Here is a 16323-nt window from a genome sequence, read left to right as displayed (position 1 = left end):
ATTTATCTACTTGCACCCGGGGGTGCTTTCGAACTGCTAGGTTGGCAGGCGCTGGGACCGAGCAGCGGGAGCGCACCCCGCCGCGGGGATTCGAACCGCCGACCTTTCGATCGGCAAGCCCTAGGCGCTGAGGCTTTTACCCACAGCGCCACCCGCGTCCCACGGTACTACATATGCTACCCTAATTTTACCATATGGAACATAGTTATATATTTTTGTATCTCATTTTCTTTTCCTTTCAAGTCCTAAACTATTCTTCATTTTGGCTGTACATTTTACTGGGTTGTGCCTTTCCATTTTCATTTTCCCTGCATTCCCCCTCCCCCCAGTAAAGAAAGAAAACATAATTCTGATATTTTTTCCAAACATTTCTTCTACATTGCTTGCTGCCTTTAGATAATGTCCCAAAGCTCAGCCTTTTTATCTTGTTTACTTGATCATTTTTTTTTCCCTCCTCTCAAGTGCTTGTAAAAACACATTAAATCAGAAAATTCTCCCCTATGGTAAAATCTTATTTGGATTTTCTGTTTAAATAAGGAGTTTATGTTAATAATGTTTCCAACATGTTTCCTTTCTGTCTAAAGAAGGATCTAGGAAGTTGTTGTTTTCATGACAAAAAGGAATGAAATATGAGGACAATAGTCAGAAATTAAAAGGAAGTCCTCTGATCCGAACCTTTGCTCATAGGAAGATGATGTCTCTTCCTCTTTCTTTGAAATTGACTAGTTTTGGGGGATTTGTATGGAAGACAATGGGATTTTAAACATTCATAAAAAGCTATAAAGTCAATGTCTGCTTCTATTCCACTGAGGGCTGAGTAAGATCTCATACCCCATAAGATCTGAGTCAGTGGCTATAACTTAAAAAATTAAAGGAAAATCTTGTTTGAATTTCAGATGTAAAACCAGAAAACAGGCAATTTGAGAAGAGAAAGAAATGCAATGCATTTTGACCTCCATGGATTGTCTATCATACTAGAAGTTTTTATATCAAACGTGCTTGGGCTAGATCTACTGATGGACCAAAGATCTACTCATGGAAGGATGGGCAGGTGGAGGTGGGAGTTTCTGATGCCATTTCTCTCTGCAGCCCTCTGCTCTAGCTTATGAATTCTGTGGAATAGCATGGGAGGGGAAGGAGGAGATCTCAGGAAGGAAAATCAGCAAAAACTGCCTTCCCACTTACGTGGGAATCCACTTACAAAAGGTCTGCACTGGATCCAACCTATTGTTCGTTGAACTTGTAGCTTAAACTTATAAGACTCTGGGTCTTATAAGATGAACATCTAATTTAAGTATTAACACTGCAATCCTACCTATTAATCAGGAGTCCTGTTAAATTCAATAGGGCTTATTCCTGGTGCGTGGGTATATTCAATTGCAGTGCAAGTGAAGTATGCTCATAACTGTTTCTAGCACTCATTTGTAACAATGCTGCGAATGTTTTTAATTACAAGGTTTCTTCGTCAGCAAAGAAAGCAGAATGCAATTCTGCGCATGCGCAATTGGCATGCAGCCAATCGGCACCCAAAGCCAGCTGCTTTGTAGGAATATGTGCAAAAGTTTAAACCCCTTAACCTCACCGATAATCTCACTGATTGTTGTGAAATGAAATATGAACTACAATGCCAGTAAGTGCGCTTGCAGAATTTCTTTAATATTCTTCTCAGTGGAACGTTCACTGATTGCTGTTATTGACATGTCCAGACCACCCAACTAAAGCCTTTTCTTTGGCAAATGTCTACTCTATTTGAGTCACTTCTGTCTATTTCATACAAATGTTTGATGTGGTTTTTGTTCCTGGATATGGTTGTTTTGGGAAGAGAGGCAAGACGGCAAGATGAAAAGGTGCACACACACGACATGTTCTAAAAAAGCTCATACTGACAAAGTCAATACTGTAAGAAAGGGAGTTCACCCATCACTACTTATTTCCTCATTCACCTTGTCCAGTATGGCTTCATCCAGTACATGAAATACTGATAAATCAGTGTTTGAGTGTCTCAAAGCTTGGAATTCAAAGCTTTTTCATTCTTTTTCCACATAAGTCAGTCCAACTAAACTACCAATGGTTGGTCGACTTGGCAGAAAAAGGGTGAGGACCAAAGGTTAACTCCCTTGAAATGTATATTATTTTCTGCATTATTTTTAAAAAGCCAAAATTACAACAGAGGGGGGAGAGAAAGGGTGAATTTCAGTGCCACAGCACTTCATTCCTTACGGAAAATGAATATTCCAGAAGGTCAATGCAGTGTCCTTCATGGGCATAGCCGCGAAGGGGGCAGAGAGGGGCAGCTGCCCCCCTAAATCAATAAAAATCAATAAAAATACATAGCTGAGGTTCTGCCCCCCCAACAAAAGGCCTGCCCCCATAACAAAAATCCTAGCTACGCCCATGGTGTCCTTGTTAGTGTCTGAAGGAACGTGGGAGTTTTGTTCCAGAGGAGGAAAGAAAGGCAAGACTCTTTTCAATAAACAATAAAAGAGGGAATTTGTTATTTCACTTTGTAATGTCAGAAGCACTCCCCAGCCTAAAAAAAGCAATGTACACAAGGAAAGTGCAACATGACATCGCTGCCCTCTGTTCATTTATAATTGCCTTTAAAAAATATGCTTTCTCACTCTTTCTCCTTTCATAATTTCATACTGTACAAAAGTAATCTGTCCTTAACAACGTGGTTGCCAGGAGATGTGAGGTGCCCTTATACGGCTATAGTCTCCCATGCTGGCCTCCAAGCAGAAGCAACTGGCATTCAATATGTTGAGAGTTATCACACTTAGAACATAAACTTTGAGCTTCATCTCCAATTTTATAACGCCAATGTCGACTCAGTTTTTGAAATCCGCTCCTCCTTGCGAAGTCTGACAGCCAAAATTAAGTATTTCCGTTGCTTTTTGTGTTGTTTCCATCTTTTTCTTTTGCTAAGCCAAAGGTAGCTGTGCTGCAGATGTTGGTAGACTCCAGCTCCCAGCATTCCTAGCTGCTGGCCATGCTGACTGGGGCTGATGCGAGTTGGAGCCAAACAGCCTCTGGAGGGCATCACATTATCTATCCCTGTGCTACACAATTCCAAAGCCAGATTTCCCTTTTAACGCTTCAGACCTTGCCAAAATTTTGCAAAACACTTTACTCATAATATATTTAGGTGGCGTTTTGCAAATGCAGGGTTCTTTCAAATAAACACACACACACCAGCCACAACCACATAGGGAAAGGTAGATTTTAGATCCACTAATGCAGTTACCAGATTCATTACTTCAATTTGGGAGGATCCTAGCTACTGCCCACTGCTTTTTAGTACCCCCAATGTAGGATGATGGCTAAGCCCCATTATATTTGAAAGGGAAGCTCAGCCTTCCATGATTCCAACATTTTAGGACAGAGGAGTCCTGAGTGTTTGGCAGTCAAAAAGAGCAGTGCCAGAACTGTGATCAAGATACAGAAATCATTTTGGTGCGAATCCAGCTTTCAAACCATGACAAGGATGCAATAAAGTATTGACTTCTCCTCTGTATTGTCTCTCATTCCTTCATAATTTGATCGTACCATCACATCTGAAGACTGATAGCTCTGCCAGGCGTTTTGATACTGGTGCCATTGCCAGCTGGAAAGGCCACTGAAGCCTGTTTGAAATTAACTGACCCAAATCCTGTTTTTCCTGGATGATTATATGAAAGGCATTGTACTTTTTATTACGTATTAACTAGAAAGCATGTTATCCCTGGCAGCATTTTGAAAGGTGGGAAAAAAAACAACAGAAAAAGTTAGAGCTCTTCAAAAGAATAATATGTAGTGATTTCACATCATTACTGGACGCCCTCCCTCTCAATGAGAGAAAAAAAACTATTTGTTGGACCCCAAAGTGCTCTTCCACATGTAAAAGGTGTTTTTCACTCATGTAATGTCTCTTAAATTGCTTCTTCACACATTACTCTGAACAGAGTGTCTTTGCACATGTGAAGGTGTTTGAAAGAGTTTACACTAGGCAGAGGGCCTTCTCAGTAGTGGCACCCTCCCTGTAGAACGCCCTCCCATTAGATATCAAGGAGATAAAGAACTGTGCAACTTTTAGAAGGCATCTGAAGGCAGCGGTGTATTGGGAAGTTTTTAAAGTTTGACATTTTACTATGTTTTTATGTGTAAGCTGTAAGCTGCCCAGAGTGGCTGGGCGGGTATAATTATTATTATTGTTGTTGTTGTTGTTGTTGTTGTTGTTGTTGTTGTTGTTGTTATTACACTTGTTAATTTGTATAGCTCATCTACTGTGTTGTACATTCTTTGAATGTAGGATTGAGTGAATATGTTGGAGTCAATTTTGCCTTCTCACAGTTTCTCATTTTTCCAATATGAGGTTCTCCCCATTAATTTGCAATCCATTTTTTAAAGCTTTGTTCATCAGCATTTTCGTGCAAATCTCCTTACACATTCTTGTATGGAATTTATCCTGATATATACATTTTTGAAAAGAATTTCCCCATAATACAATGGGGGTTTGTGTGTTATTTTCACTAATATATGAAGCTACAGCCACACTGTATGATTTTTTTTTTTATTTTTTTTTTGGTAAATAATACTTGGCTGGAGAAGTACATTGCAAACTTCAAAGCAGCACAATTTTTTGCGTCTTTCAGTTTGTGTGTTGTTTTGTAAAATGCAAATTAGTAAGTTCACCTTTAAATGTGAATTGAATTTCTCCCCTAACCCAGTTGAATGTAATGTGTGAACATGCCTAAGAAAAGGAAGCTGGATCAGATGTCGGATCCATTTCATTGAGCATCCTATTAGTCTCAGTGGCGAACCAGATACCCATTAGCAAAGCATCATTTATCTGTGCCAGGTAAAAATTGTAACACAGGTCCCTTTCCATACCCCTTATAGGCCCTGTCTGTTATGAAAAATTTGAAGATTCGTGCTGTCGTTTAGCTTCTTTGGTTCCCATTGTTTAAAGTCTTTATATTTTGGCTCCCTGATTTGTGTACATATATCCTGACATGGCTCTTTATACAGTCATACCTCGGATTACGAACGCTACGGGTTGCGCATTTTCAGGTTGCAGACTGCGCCGAACCCGGAAGTACTGGAACAGGTTACTTCCGGGTTTAGGCGCTTGCGCATGCGCAGAAACACAAAATGACATAATGTGCATGCGCAGAAGCACCGAATCGCATCATGCGTGTGTGCAGACGCAGCGCTTCAGGCTGCCTCCTGCACGGATCACGTTCGCAACCCAAGGAATGACAGTATAGTAATTATACAAGTCACAAATGCTTTTCAGTGCTTTCCCTGGGATCTAGTGTGAGTCTTTTATGCACTCTTAGACCATGACTGATGTTTGTAGGGGTCTCTTCAGCTAAAGAGAGGGGTATAAATACTTTAAACTAATGTTGGCCTCTTCTGCTTATGCTAAGAAAATACCACCAGTAGAAATATGGGACTTATATTTCTCAAGCGAGTAGGTCATAGGTGGTGGCGCAATTCTGTCTGTTGAACCACAAGTCGGACATCAGGGGTGTGGCCTTTCCGATGTTTTTGAACTGCAATTTCCATCATCTCTGACCATTGGCTGCTGACTGGGCCTGATGGAAGTCAAAGAACATCCAGAAAGCCACTTAGTTTCCTCATGCTTAGTCTGGAAGTCCCTATACAATCGTGTGCTCTCTTCCTTTCTCTCTCTCCCCCTCCCTGCTCTCTTTGTGAGGCCTCTACTGTAGAAAAGGACCCAGGTTGAGCATGCTACAGGGAATATTGCTTGTTCTATTCTAATACCTCTTCCGATTGGCTCAGCAAGCCTTACAAGAACTGGATACCCTATACAGGGTGAAAAGTCTGTATGGATATCTTCAAGCAAGCAACTGATTCCTAGCATAGTGTATTTTCAACTGCTAAGATACAAAAAGATGGAATGAATGGTTGTTTTTGCTGAGCACCCACTATATCTATGATTCCATCTTTCACAGAGCATATATTATTACTGTTGACACACGGCCACCTTTCAATTCATTCCAAAAGAAGCATTCTCAAATGGACGTTGACTGATTAAACAAGAAGTGCATTGCACAATATGGTAATTTGCAAAAAGCATTTTCCCTCCCTCCCCGCCCACCTGCCGTGTGTCAGGTGTCATTCACCAGCCCTGCACATGCTTTTCTGACACATTCTTGTTGGAGTCAGCACTGTGCTTTTGAGACTTTGGCCTGAATAGCTGGATGACCGGCTGAAGCTGCTCACCAGCTCCGATCACATGTTATCAGTGAAACTTTTTCTGCTGCGTTTGTTTCCTTTCATTGTGTCCTCAGGCTGACCATTTCCTGCCAATGTCCTTTAAGCAACGAACATACAGTGAAGATCAGGGTCAGTCCTCTCGCTGCTTAATCTTCACTCATGGATTGCAAAGATAATGGTTTTAGTAATAATAATAATAATAATAATAATAATAGGAAAAATAGGAAAAATAAGAATGACAACTTTCTCTTTCTGTGTGCTGCTTTCTAAAATGACTGGAAGAACTTCTATTAAGAACAACTGCTGAAATACTTTTTAACAATATCTGTCTTGGTTTTAATGTGCAGAATACAATATGCAGAATAAGAGCGCCTAGTATAGTGCACTGACATGGAAGCCAAGTACATTCAAATGTTGTCTAATATCTGAAGGCATGCCAACAGAATGTAATTTTTAATTTAAATAAATCTCTTTTGAAAGCCTTGCCGAACTGTGTATGGAGCATTCCAATCTAGTGTTCTCCACACACTATGTCACATTCCCCCTGTACAGTGGTGCCTCGCAAGACGAAATTAATCCATTCCGCGAGTCTCTTTGTCTTGCGGTTTTTTCGTCTTGCGAAGCACGGCTATTAGCGGCTTAGCGGCTTAGCGGCTATTAGCAGCTTAGCGGCTATTAACGGCTTAGTGGCTTAGCAGCTTAGCGGCTATTAACGGCTTAGCGGCTTAGTGGCTTTAAGAAAAAGGAAACAAACTCGCAAGAACTTGCAAGACGTTTCGTCTTGCGAAGCAAGCCCATAGGGAAATTCGTCTTGCGGAACGACTCAAAAAAACGGAAAACTCTTTCGTCTTGCGCGTTTTTCGTCTTGCGAGGCATTCGTCTTGCAAGGTACCACTGTATCATCATCATCATCAAAATATCTAGTTTATATAGCCTCACATTAAATCAAAATATGTCTCTGTCAAAGTGAATATTTTATTGATTGAACTAAAAAGTCATAATTTCTAGTCTTACTGTCTCATGATCATCTGTTCACCGCTTAGCTGGCCAGATAAGACATGTAGAATGACTGTAGCCATTTATTACTTGAAGTTACTGGAATTTGGGCCTACTTTATTTAACAGAAAGATGGATAATGGTCCTACTACAACCATATGCCTGAGCAGCAGTGATGTCTAGCAGTGCAAGGCAGGTTATTGGAAACATAAATCCATTGTTTGGGTAGAGGAAAATAACTTTAATTCAATCTTCTCTCCCCACATTCTACCCTCCTACCTCTGAATATATGGTTTGTGTTATTGCCAGTAATTTGCCTGTTGTGCACACCCAGGCTGTGGTTGCTGGACAAGCCTTTCTGGAATCAGGAATTCTGCACACAGTGAATCCTTATAGCTATCAATATGGCCTCAGTTGGATCACAGTGAATATGTGCATTTGAGTACATAGCTGCCCAATACTGTAGCTTTCCTAGTGATGATTCAAGTATCTTAATTTGCTAGCTATCAACTCTGCTTATAAACAGGGTAATAGCATCATAATCTTGTTCAAGAGAGAATGTGCTACACAAATTCTTCCTGAGCAAGAAGTACTTGTTCTGTACTGTACCGGGAAAGAGCAGGGTGAACACTGATGCACATCGGCACATGCAGTTTCATAGATAGATCCCCAGGCTTCATATGGCATTTGATGTCAATTGCTGAGGTTGCACAGGACATTTGGCATCTAATGAAATCCTACAAAAAAATTGGGAAAGTGATCAGCTACCCATTTGCAAAAGAGCAATAAATCTTCTCCATGCATTTTCATTTTCGTTTTGTGCAAACTTTTTCTAGGCTGATTTTCTTATCAGAGTTTGTACATCATGGATATCTCTGTAATGTTTTTGTACATAATCTGTTTAGGCAATATATGTTTTACTATTTAGGCTTTAGTTGTCTGAGCTGCCTGCCTGACTTCCTGAATCTGAGGCAGCGCTCTCTCCTTTTTAAAAGTCGTGTGTTGCAGCTGTGTCTTGCAATTGTTTAATTGCCCATAGCTTCTTTTTATGAAGGTGCTAACCAGCCCGAACCACCATAACCTAATAATTGCAATTCAACAACACTCTTTCCTCGTAGTTCTGTTCATTTTTATTTTTTTTAACTTGGCAGGCAAGGCTGTGGAAGCGAATCAGTACACAATGGCTTCAAAATCCCTAAAGTTTATTCACCCAAGAGTAAAAGCCATTTCAGTATCCAGCACAATCTAAATTGTATAGAGATCTAAGGAGGTGAAAGGTGGGACCAGGTGGATCCAACAGAAAGGGAGGGGCCAGAGAATGCACTCTCAGTCTCTCCTGCACACAACTGAAACTGCAAGGGGGTTTCATGCTTGAACAGGGCTATAAAATAAGAGTGGCGGAAAGTGGCCATTCCCAGGTAAAATCTCTCTTGAAAAAGATTCAAAAAGGTGCCTACAGGAGGCTCCGTGCTTCACATAAAGGATGTTCACATGTTACATTCCATGAGAGTACAATCAAGGCGTCTGTAAACAAGTTCTGTACACTCATACAGTAACTCACATGTAGCGTTCAATCAGGGTACAGTTTCTGTAGGTAGTAGCTGAGCTGTACAAATCAACAAGTGTACACTTTTCCACACAAACACTTCTACCTGTGAAGAGACAGCTTGTGCTTGTGTTCAGAGTAATGTGTGAACACACCTTCAATCACCCTCCAATCTATGGAGGTTGAAGAGAAAAACAAGTGGTGCTGTCTGAATTAGGGTTGTTCTCATTGCCCCCTCACACGTTTGCTATGTACAGTGTGACTGTGTGTGTGGTGTGCAGTCACCTGAGCTCCAAGCATGCCGCCTGACCTTACCAGAGAACTAGGCCAATGTGAATGCTAGAAAATCTTACACATAATTCCAATCTCAGGTGCCCTGCCAAATATTTTTCCATAACGGTTGGCAAGTATACAGAAGCAATCAGCATATCATTTAACATAAAGCAGAGGGAGACTTGCAGAGATGTTTATTCAGAGGTGCTTTTAGGGAGATACGCTCCTTAAGTATGCTCCTACTGGGCTCACAGTCTCCTTATCTCTCATCTTGTCAATTGCACTGACAAGTGAGGATCCAGGGGAGCTCCCATAAGCTCCTTTGTACCTTTTGCAGCTCTTCCCCAAGCTGAATGCTCTGCTCAGGCGGACCACCCACAGACACAGACATCACTTCCCACTGGCAACTTGCCAGGCAGCAAACAATCAGCCACACCACCATATTAGCCTCCGTACACACACACACACACACACACCGCCCTCACATAACTCCAAACCAAAGGAGGCAAGAGCCTGCCCAGCCTTCCAGGTGATAGGTGCCACAGGTTTCTAGCAGCCTAGATGTCTACACTGAGAAGCTCCTCCTTCTTGCTTGCACTAGGCCCCACAGAAGTCTCAGATTTGCCCTTTGTGTGCCGTATGTGTGGCTTACGTATCTTAGTTCAATTGAAGTGTCCTTAGTACTGGAATTTTTAGGAATGGGTGTGTTGTGGTGGAGGGCAGGCGGGCGACACTCTTCCTTGGAAGCAGCATCATTAGTATCTTGAATGGAACAAGTCATTTGACGCTAAGCCAAAAGGAAACTGCTTCCTCTCATAAAATTATAGTTTCCTGGTAGACAGAGTGTTACCCACAAGACTGCTTGCTTGCAGTCCTCCTGTTTGGAGTTCATCTGAAGCCAATTGCGCAGAGAATTCTTCCCAGCTGTGTTTGGCATTATCTCTAAACTGATCGGTGAATTTGGTCCTGCAATGATCATTAGAAATCTAAGAAAATGTAAAGCAGTTTTTGGGGACCGCCACTCATGTTACAGAAACTTTGGCCTGGCTTATACATCACACTAAGACAAACCATGGCTTGGCACAAATGTGTGATTGTGGCCTGTTTCCCCATTCACGTAGTCAGGTCCACATGAGGCCCCTTCCCATCTGAGCATTACCCTGGACTTACTCCCATTTAAATGTGCCCCCCCCCCATGGTTGGAAATTTCAAATTTGGAAAACCACACATATAAACTGGGAAAGGTCCTAGACATCATTGGACTGGGGAGGGGGGGTCCACATTTTGTTCTGGTGCGGACAAGCCCTAAGAGTCAACTACCTGTTGAACTGACTTCTGTACATGGGAGGGGAGGGGACACCATCTTGTCCTTTGCCTCAGAAAATGTCAACAGCTAACCCTGCATACTTCCTGGGCCAAGGAATTTGCTTGCTTGCTTGCTTGCTTGCTTGTTTTTTAAAAATGTGTCTATACCACTAATTCATATAAAACAGTAAGGCAGTACACAGCAAGATATAATGTAAGACATGCAACATCGTAAGAACAATACATAATAATCACTAAAATGATTGGCTAAGCATTAACTTAAAGCAGCTGCATAGGCCTAGGGGCATAAAAGTCTTTAAGAGATGCCCCAAAGTCAATAGGGAAGATGCCATTATATACCTTTCAAGGTGTGTTATAACTGGCTGCAGAGCTGGTCAGGATGTGATTATTTATTTCGCCAGTGGGAATAGAGAGTAAGGAGCACAGGTGCAATATTGAATAAAATATTTCAGGAGGGTCCAGGTAAGACCAGCCCTGCATAATCGATCACATGACACAGTGCACACACACACATCATTTGAATGGGAATGCCCATCAACTTTGCATGGGCCTGAACCCCTCAAATATTTTATTATGGGGGCCGAAGCCTCCACAGCCCCTAGGGGCTGTGTCTCCTATGGGAAGGGCACAGCAGTTGTCTGGGACTTCCTTTTTACTAATACCACTTATTTTAGTAGCAAAATGTTCCACCACTATCAGGTGTCGGGCTGAACCCTGAGAGAGCCCAGAATTCTGGCTTAACCTTCCCCCCAGGCCCTCCAGTACCATTTCATGTTCCTCCTTAGGCAAGCAGAGTCCAGACCTCCCATGGGCGCATGGTTATTACCTCACTGGCAGCATGGTGCCCCAACAGGACAAGAGGCTTTAAAAGCAATCCTACCCTGCCCAGGGAGTTTACCTCAAGGTTAGGATCACTTCCGTCAGCTTTCCACAGGCAACTGTCAAAAAGGGGGGGGAAAGGGGGGGAGCTGTCACAAAAAACTTTTTTAAAAAAATATAAAGAAATTTTTACCTTCCTGGCTTTTTCTTATTGCTGAGAGTTAGATTTTAGTTTTATCTTTGTGGAACATAAACAAAGATTCGGTATCTCATCTGGATTAGTTTCACAGCTTTTCTTTTAATCAAAAAACTTGGTGACCTGCTTAAAATACAATCTCGGCAGAGTTTTCTTTGGCCTGTCTGCCTCTCCCTTGACTTGACACCAGCAAGATCAAGCCATGGAAGACTGTCAGCACAAGGGATATCCTTTCAAAAACAGGACACAGTTTTCTACTTTTTATTGTTAAGCATTTTTTAAAAAACAAAACGTTCCTTTTCTCCCTCTGCCTTCAATATTCTGGATTTTTTTCATTTATACCAAGAGATGACAAGCTGGTATTGTTGGTTATTGCGAGGGAGCGGTGATTTATTCATAATTTATTGGGCTGATAAATTCATTTTAATCTGTACAAACTGTCTGTTTGAAAATAACCCAGAGCTTTTGAAAAGCACAAAGCACTCCGAGTTCAAAACTTGCCATAGACTTGTGTAAATAAAATGTACCCAGATAATTTTAGAGAAGAAACAAATCCTGACTTCAGAAATGAGCGCAGATGTTCCTTTTTGACATATACAAATCTGCAGCTTGATCATTTCTTTACATTAGGCATGGGGAACTTCTGGTTCTCCAGACATAGTTGGACTCCACCTCCCATCAGCACCAACCACTGGCTATGCTGACTGGGCCTTATGGGAGTTCATGTTCAAATCTGAAGGGCCACAGATACCTCTCAACCTGGATTTACATACATGTATGCTAGTGGCCAGCCTTAATTTTCCTTGTTGTTTGTGACACTGAAGCCTCTCAATGAATGCCACATGCCTCACTTGGTTTCCTTACCTAATCTGATCCTTCTAGCATCACTTTTTAATTAGAATGCCCAGTTAATCATTTGCACATTTGGTCTACTATTACCCATGTTGATGTAACCAAGTCCATAGACTGTATGTATCTCAATAGTCTCCAGACTGTATGTATCTCAATAGTGTTCTTTTTGTCCTCTGTTGGATACATGAAAGCTTTCCTCCATTGTTTCTGGAGTCTGGACTCCATCAGCATTTTAGTGTGAGATGCTCCTAATATATACCTTTTTGTATACAGTTTCCCCTAATATAATGTATTTTTGCACGTAATTTTTGCCAATCCATTTTTATGCTCACTTTACTCCATCAAATGTATATCTGTATGCATCGTTTGAGAAGTGCATTGAAAAATTCAGAGAAGTGCCATTTTGGAAGGATGGCTGTGTTTCTGTTCTCAGATTGTTCCAGAAACTGTGATTTGGGTAAATTTACCTTTACATGTGATACAAATCAAATTTCTCCTCCAACCCTTATTGTAACCACTAATAATCGATGATGGAGCTGGTGGGCTGGTGGTGACTGGAGCTTCTGGTTCCTCCAGACTTGTACACCACCTACCAGCCACTACTGAAGCCCAGGCCATCTGCACTTCATTTCAGTAATTAAAATGGTGTCACAGAATATAACTTGCTTTGTTAACAGTTGGAGAAGACAGTTGCAAAAGTTTTAAAGTATGTAACCAAATTAGTGCCTGTAATTTAATTCAGATGGCCTGAACTGACACTGTACTACAAATTTATAGAAGGAATAAAAGTACTCACGCACAATTAAAGTGAGAGTTACTATGTTGATTATTTTCAACTGAATCAAGGCAGAAGTATCTGAAGAACAAGAGCCTTTGGTTAAGATCTTGCTGATCGCAGCCAGAGTAGTTTGGGCTCAAGAAGTGGAAAGAGTCTCTGGTTCCAGCTGGATGAGAAAGGCTATGGAAATGTCTTCAAGTTAACAGAAATGGACCAATTGGCTGGTTTGATTTACAAGAGAAATGGTATGTTTTACAATTTGTTGGGAGGTGGGCGTTTGCGAATTATTGTAATGCAAATTTTTGAAAGGTAAGACCCGAAAGACACTTATTTGTGCAAAGTATTATTTGTGCATATTTTGATGTGTGTGTGTGTGTGTGTGTGTGTGTGTGTGTATATATATGGGTGGAGAGAGTTACTCCATGCATGAAGAGCTGCACAGAATAAGGCAGGAAGGCAGGAATATTAGTCAGAAACAAATGAGCAGGAAAGAGATGAACTTGTGAAGAAAATAAAGAGGCTAATATGAGAAAATCCCCCGTGTAAGAAAATACGCTTGTGCTGATTTCAAATTGGCTCCAAAAGAAAATACTGGAGAACAGGAGGGTAGATAGAAAATACCTTCAAAAGAATATCTGGGGGCTCTAAGTGGCTGTGGAGGCAGGGGCATACACCTGTCACACCCAAAATGTCCCCAAGTCCCTCCTTTCCCAACAAACAAGATCTGGCCGACTGCTATAAGAACATAAGGCAGAACTTCTGACCTGATTCAGCCGATTCTGATGATGTTACGACATAGCCGTGTGGCCACATAGCCACATAACCCACCAAGATAGTCTGCTGTCTTCGGGAGCCATGGAGAATGCTGACCTGCCTCCCAGGGTCAAAGTACAATTCGAATGTGGTTGGATTTTGTACATGGAACAGGGCGAGGCGCCAACTTGACCTTTGCTTCAAGTAGCAAAATATCGGGTCAGCTCTAAGTGACTGTACCCTTGCTCTTGCAGTTGTCTGGATGAAGCTGCTGATTCACAACTACTGCAAAATCCGAGAACAAAACTCATTTTGCTGAATTGTCAGTGGCTGCCTCCCATTATGGCATTTTAGTTGCATAAAAAGCAATGGAACCATCATATACATACATATATATATATATATATGGATCAGAAATGTGGCTTTGAGATGGAAATTGCAGTGTAAGGTTTCTCTCTCCTTTTGTTGGGAAATAACCAGTGGCAGTTGGTTATCCTAGTAACGTCTCAGTGTTCTGAGATTCACCCAAAAAGAATGTTCATATTCCTTAGAGACTGTTAGGGGAATCAAGCAATGGAGAAAAGGTGCTGTTTTATAGATAGTGAACAGTCAATACTGAAAAGGAAAGAAAGTTCATCCCAAAATCCTCTGATACTTGTCACATTCACTTATTCATTTATTGTCCAGATAGTCCCCAGATAAGTTGCAGTGTAAAATATATGGTGCATCATGGTCACTAATGCTTCAGTTGCAATATACTGTCATATGGTAGATATATTTCTACATGAGGAGAACATACAAGAGAACATGAGCATTTTTATTGGGTGTGAAGTGATAACTGAATGTTGACCTATTAGTGTGAATGTCAAAAACCAACAGTTGTGTAAAGTTGTGTAAATATCTTTCCATCAAGCCATCACCCTCCTACAGTTGAATGAGACATGAAACAGGAATTAAATGCTAGCATTTATTGACAGGTGGCCTTGCTCAAATGTTTTTCTGTTCCTTGATTCCTGGGAAGACATCCTGGGTCTCTTGATGGAAAATTTGCTTCAATTTCATGTTTGGTGGAAGTTTTAGAAAGGTCAGCTTTTCAGATCAAGAACAGAGAAGACCATGAAGAGGGAATTTAGTCGTGTCTCCTCTTCCTCTGCCTCTTGAGACCATGGGACCTGTGACCTGGAAAAGAGACAGAAAACACCATCAATACTTAGTACGCTTAATAACCTGAATGCTCCTTCAGAAATAAATCACATTTTTATGAGTGGAGGCTGCCAACTGCCAGATTTGTTACAAAGCTGTAGCACCCCTCTAGTTTAAGTGATGCACAAAAGTCTTCACCTCTCTTTGTTTTCCCAGGCTGTCTCCTTTTCCCTCCAGATCCACCTCCATGACGTCTCTTTTGTGGCTTTCTGCGGTGGCAACGGGTCATGCTCCTGATTGGTCTGAATTTTGCCATGTCTGTTACTGTGCTTCCCCTTTGAGCTCTTAGCAACTGGAGCACCACCCGCCTTGATGGGCCTTTCAGAGGTTGTGAACTGTAGTGGCACCACTTGGCTTTCCACACCCCTCCCCTGGAAACTAGTGACCAAGTCTAACAAAGGCTGATGATGTATCAGGTCAACTCAGTTGTGATGAAATACAATGGATGAATCCTTATATGGAGATCTGTATTCTGTCCACATGATTGACCATATAAGGGAAATTACAGTAGCACTATCATCGACTTAAGAGTCATTAACTCAGTAGATTTCACAAAAACCTCTAGGAAAAATCCTAAATGTTTTATTAAAACCCACAAAGGTTTGAAATCCTCATATTGCCCCTTCCATATGTTTTTGTCCGCCGCCAGGAAAATCATAGGAAGAAGAAATAACTTATTTTCATGGCTGACATAAAATAGGGAATTTTCCATCTGTATTTTGGAGTTTTGAAAGGATATTAATGCAAAAGGTAGTTGAGACTCTCAAGTATGGCATCCCTGAAACATTTATAGGTGGGAAAACTCCACATTTTTCTATTTAAGGTGAATTTATGTGAATTGTACACTAAGGTGGTGATGTAAAAATAATGTTGAGATTTTGTTTAAAATGCCATCCCGTGGGTGATAGAATACAGCACGAATTTTATATAAAAACTATGTGCAAAGCCATGGAGTAAAATTTATCTGTCTTTTATGTGCCAGTATTAGAAAAAGGGGGATCCATTGATTGCCAGATTCCACCTGAAGAGAGAGTCTGCCCATGCGGGCATATGTGCCTGAAGATTTACCCAACTATTTACTTGTTTGCCCAATTTATGAGGACTTATGAACAGCCTTGTCCAAATATTTAAATCTCTCAGGTGACAGATCAATGGGGTACCTGAATAATTTTTTATTATGGGACAGGTTACCTTAACATTTCTGAAGAGGTAGCTTGTTTTGCCCTTGTGTCATTTGTTATTAAATCTCCAAAAATATTCCAAAACATTTATCGTCCTTTACAATTTCTTTCCCAAAATTTCTTCTTGACTTCCCACCCCTCCTTTCCTAATGTTTTGCCTTTAGAGTTGCACCTAGAG

The 16323-nt window shown here is 41.1% G+C and overlaps 1 protein-coding gene across 23 annotated transcripts in view; it reads right to left on the bottom strand.

Annotated features, from left to right (window-relative positions):
* Positions 1 to 178: 178 nt before the first annotated feature.
* LOC307224542 (uncharacterized protein) overlaps positions 179 to 16323 on the bottom strand; it is an 82736-nt gene continuing 66591 nt past the window's right edge. For 2 of the 23 annotated variants that reach the window (XM_079991467.1, XM_079991473.1), the window contains exons 3-6: positions 11262 to 11301; positions 7828 to 7955; positions 6229 to 6319; positions 5275 to 5576 (exon numbers count right to left, since the gene is read on the bottom strand). In XM_079991467.1, coding sequence (XP_079847593.1) covers positions 6238 to 6319; positions 7828 to 7955; positions 11262 to 11301 — 250 coding nt within the window. In that variant the 3' untranslated portion in view covers positions 5275 to 5576; positions 6229 to 6237. Of the gene's footprint in view, positions 1113 to 5273; positions 5577 to 6228; positions 6320 to 7827; positions 7956 to 11243; positions 11302 to 13026; positions 13087 to 13173; positions 13189 to 13772; positions 14941 to 15102; positions 15375 to 16323 lie in introns of those variants that run through there. The other 21 variants (XR_013842605.1, XR_013842606.1, XR_013842607.1 and 18 more) reach the window with 21 other exon arrangements.

This window comes from Podarcis cretensis, assembly GCF_951804945.1.
Source record: "Podarcis cretensis genome assembly, chromosome: 9".
Taxonomy (NCBI): Eukaryota; Metazoa; Chordata; class Lepidosauria; order Squamata; family Lacertidae; genus Podarcis; species Podarcis cretensis.
Note: the sequence above shows the minus strand (reverse complement) of the source record. Positions and strands in the feature narration are given on the sequence as shown.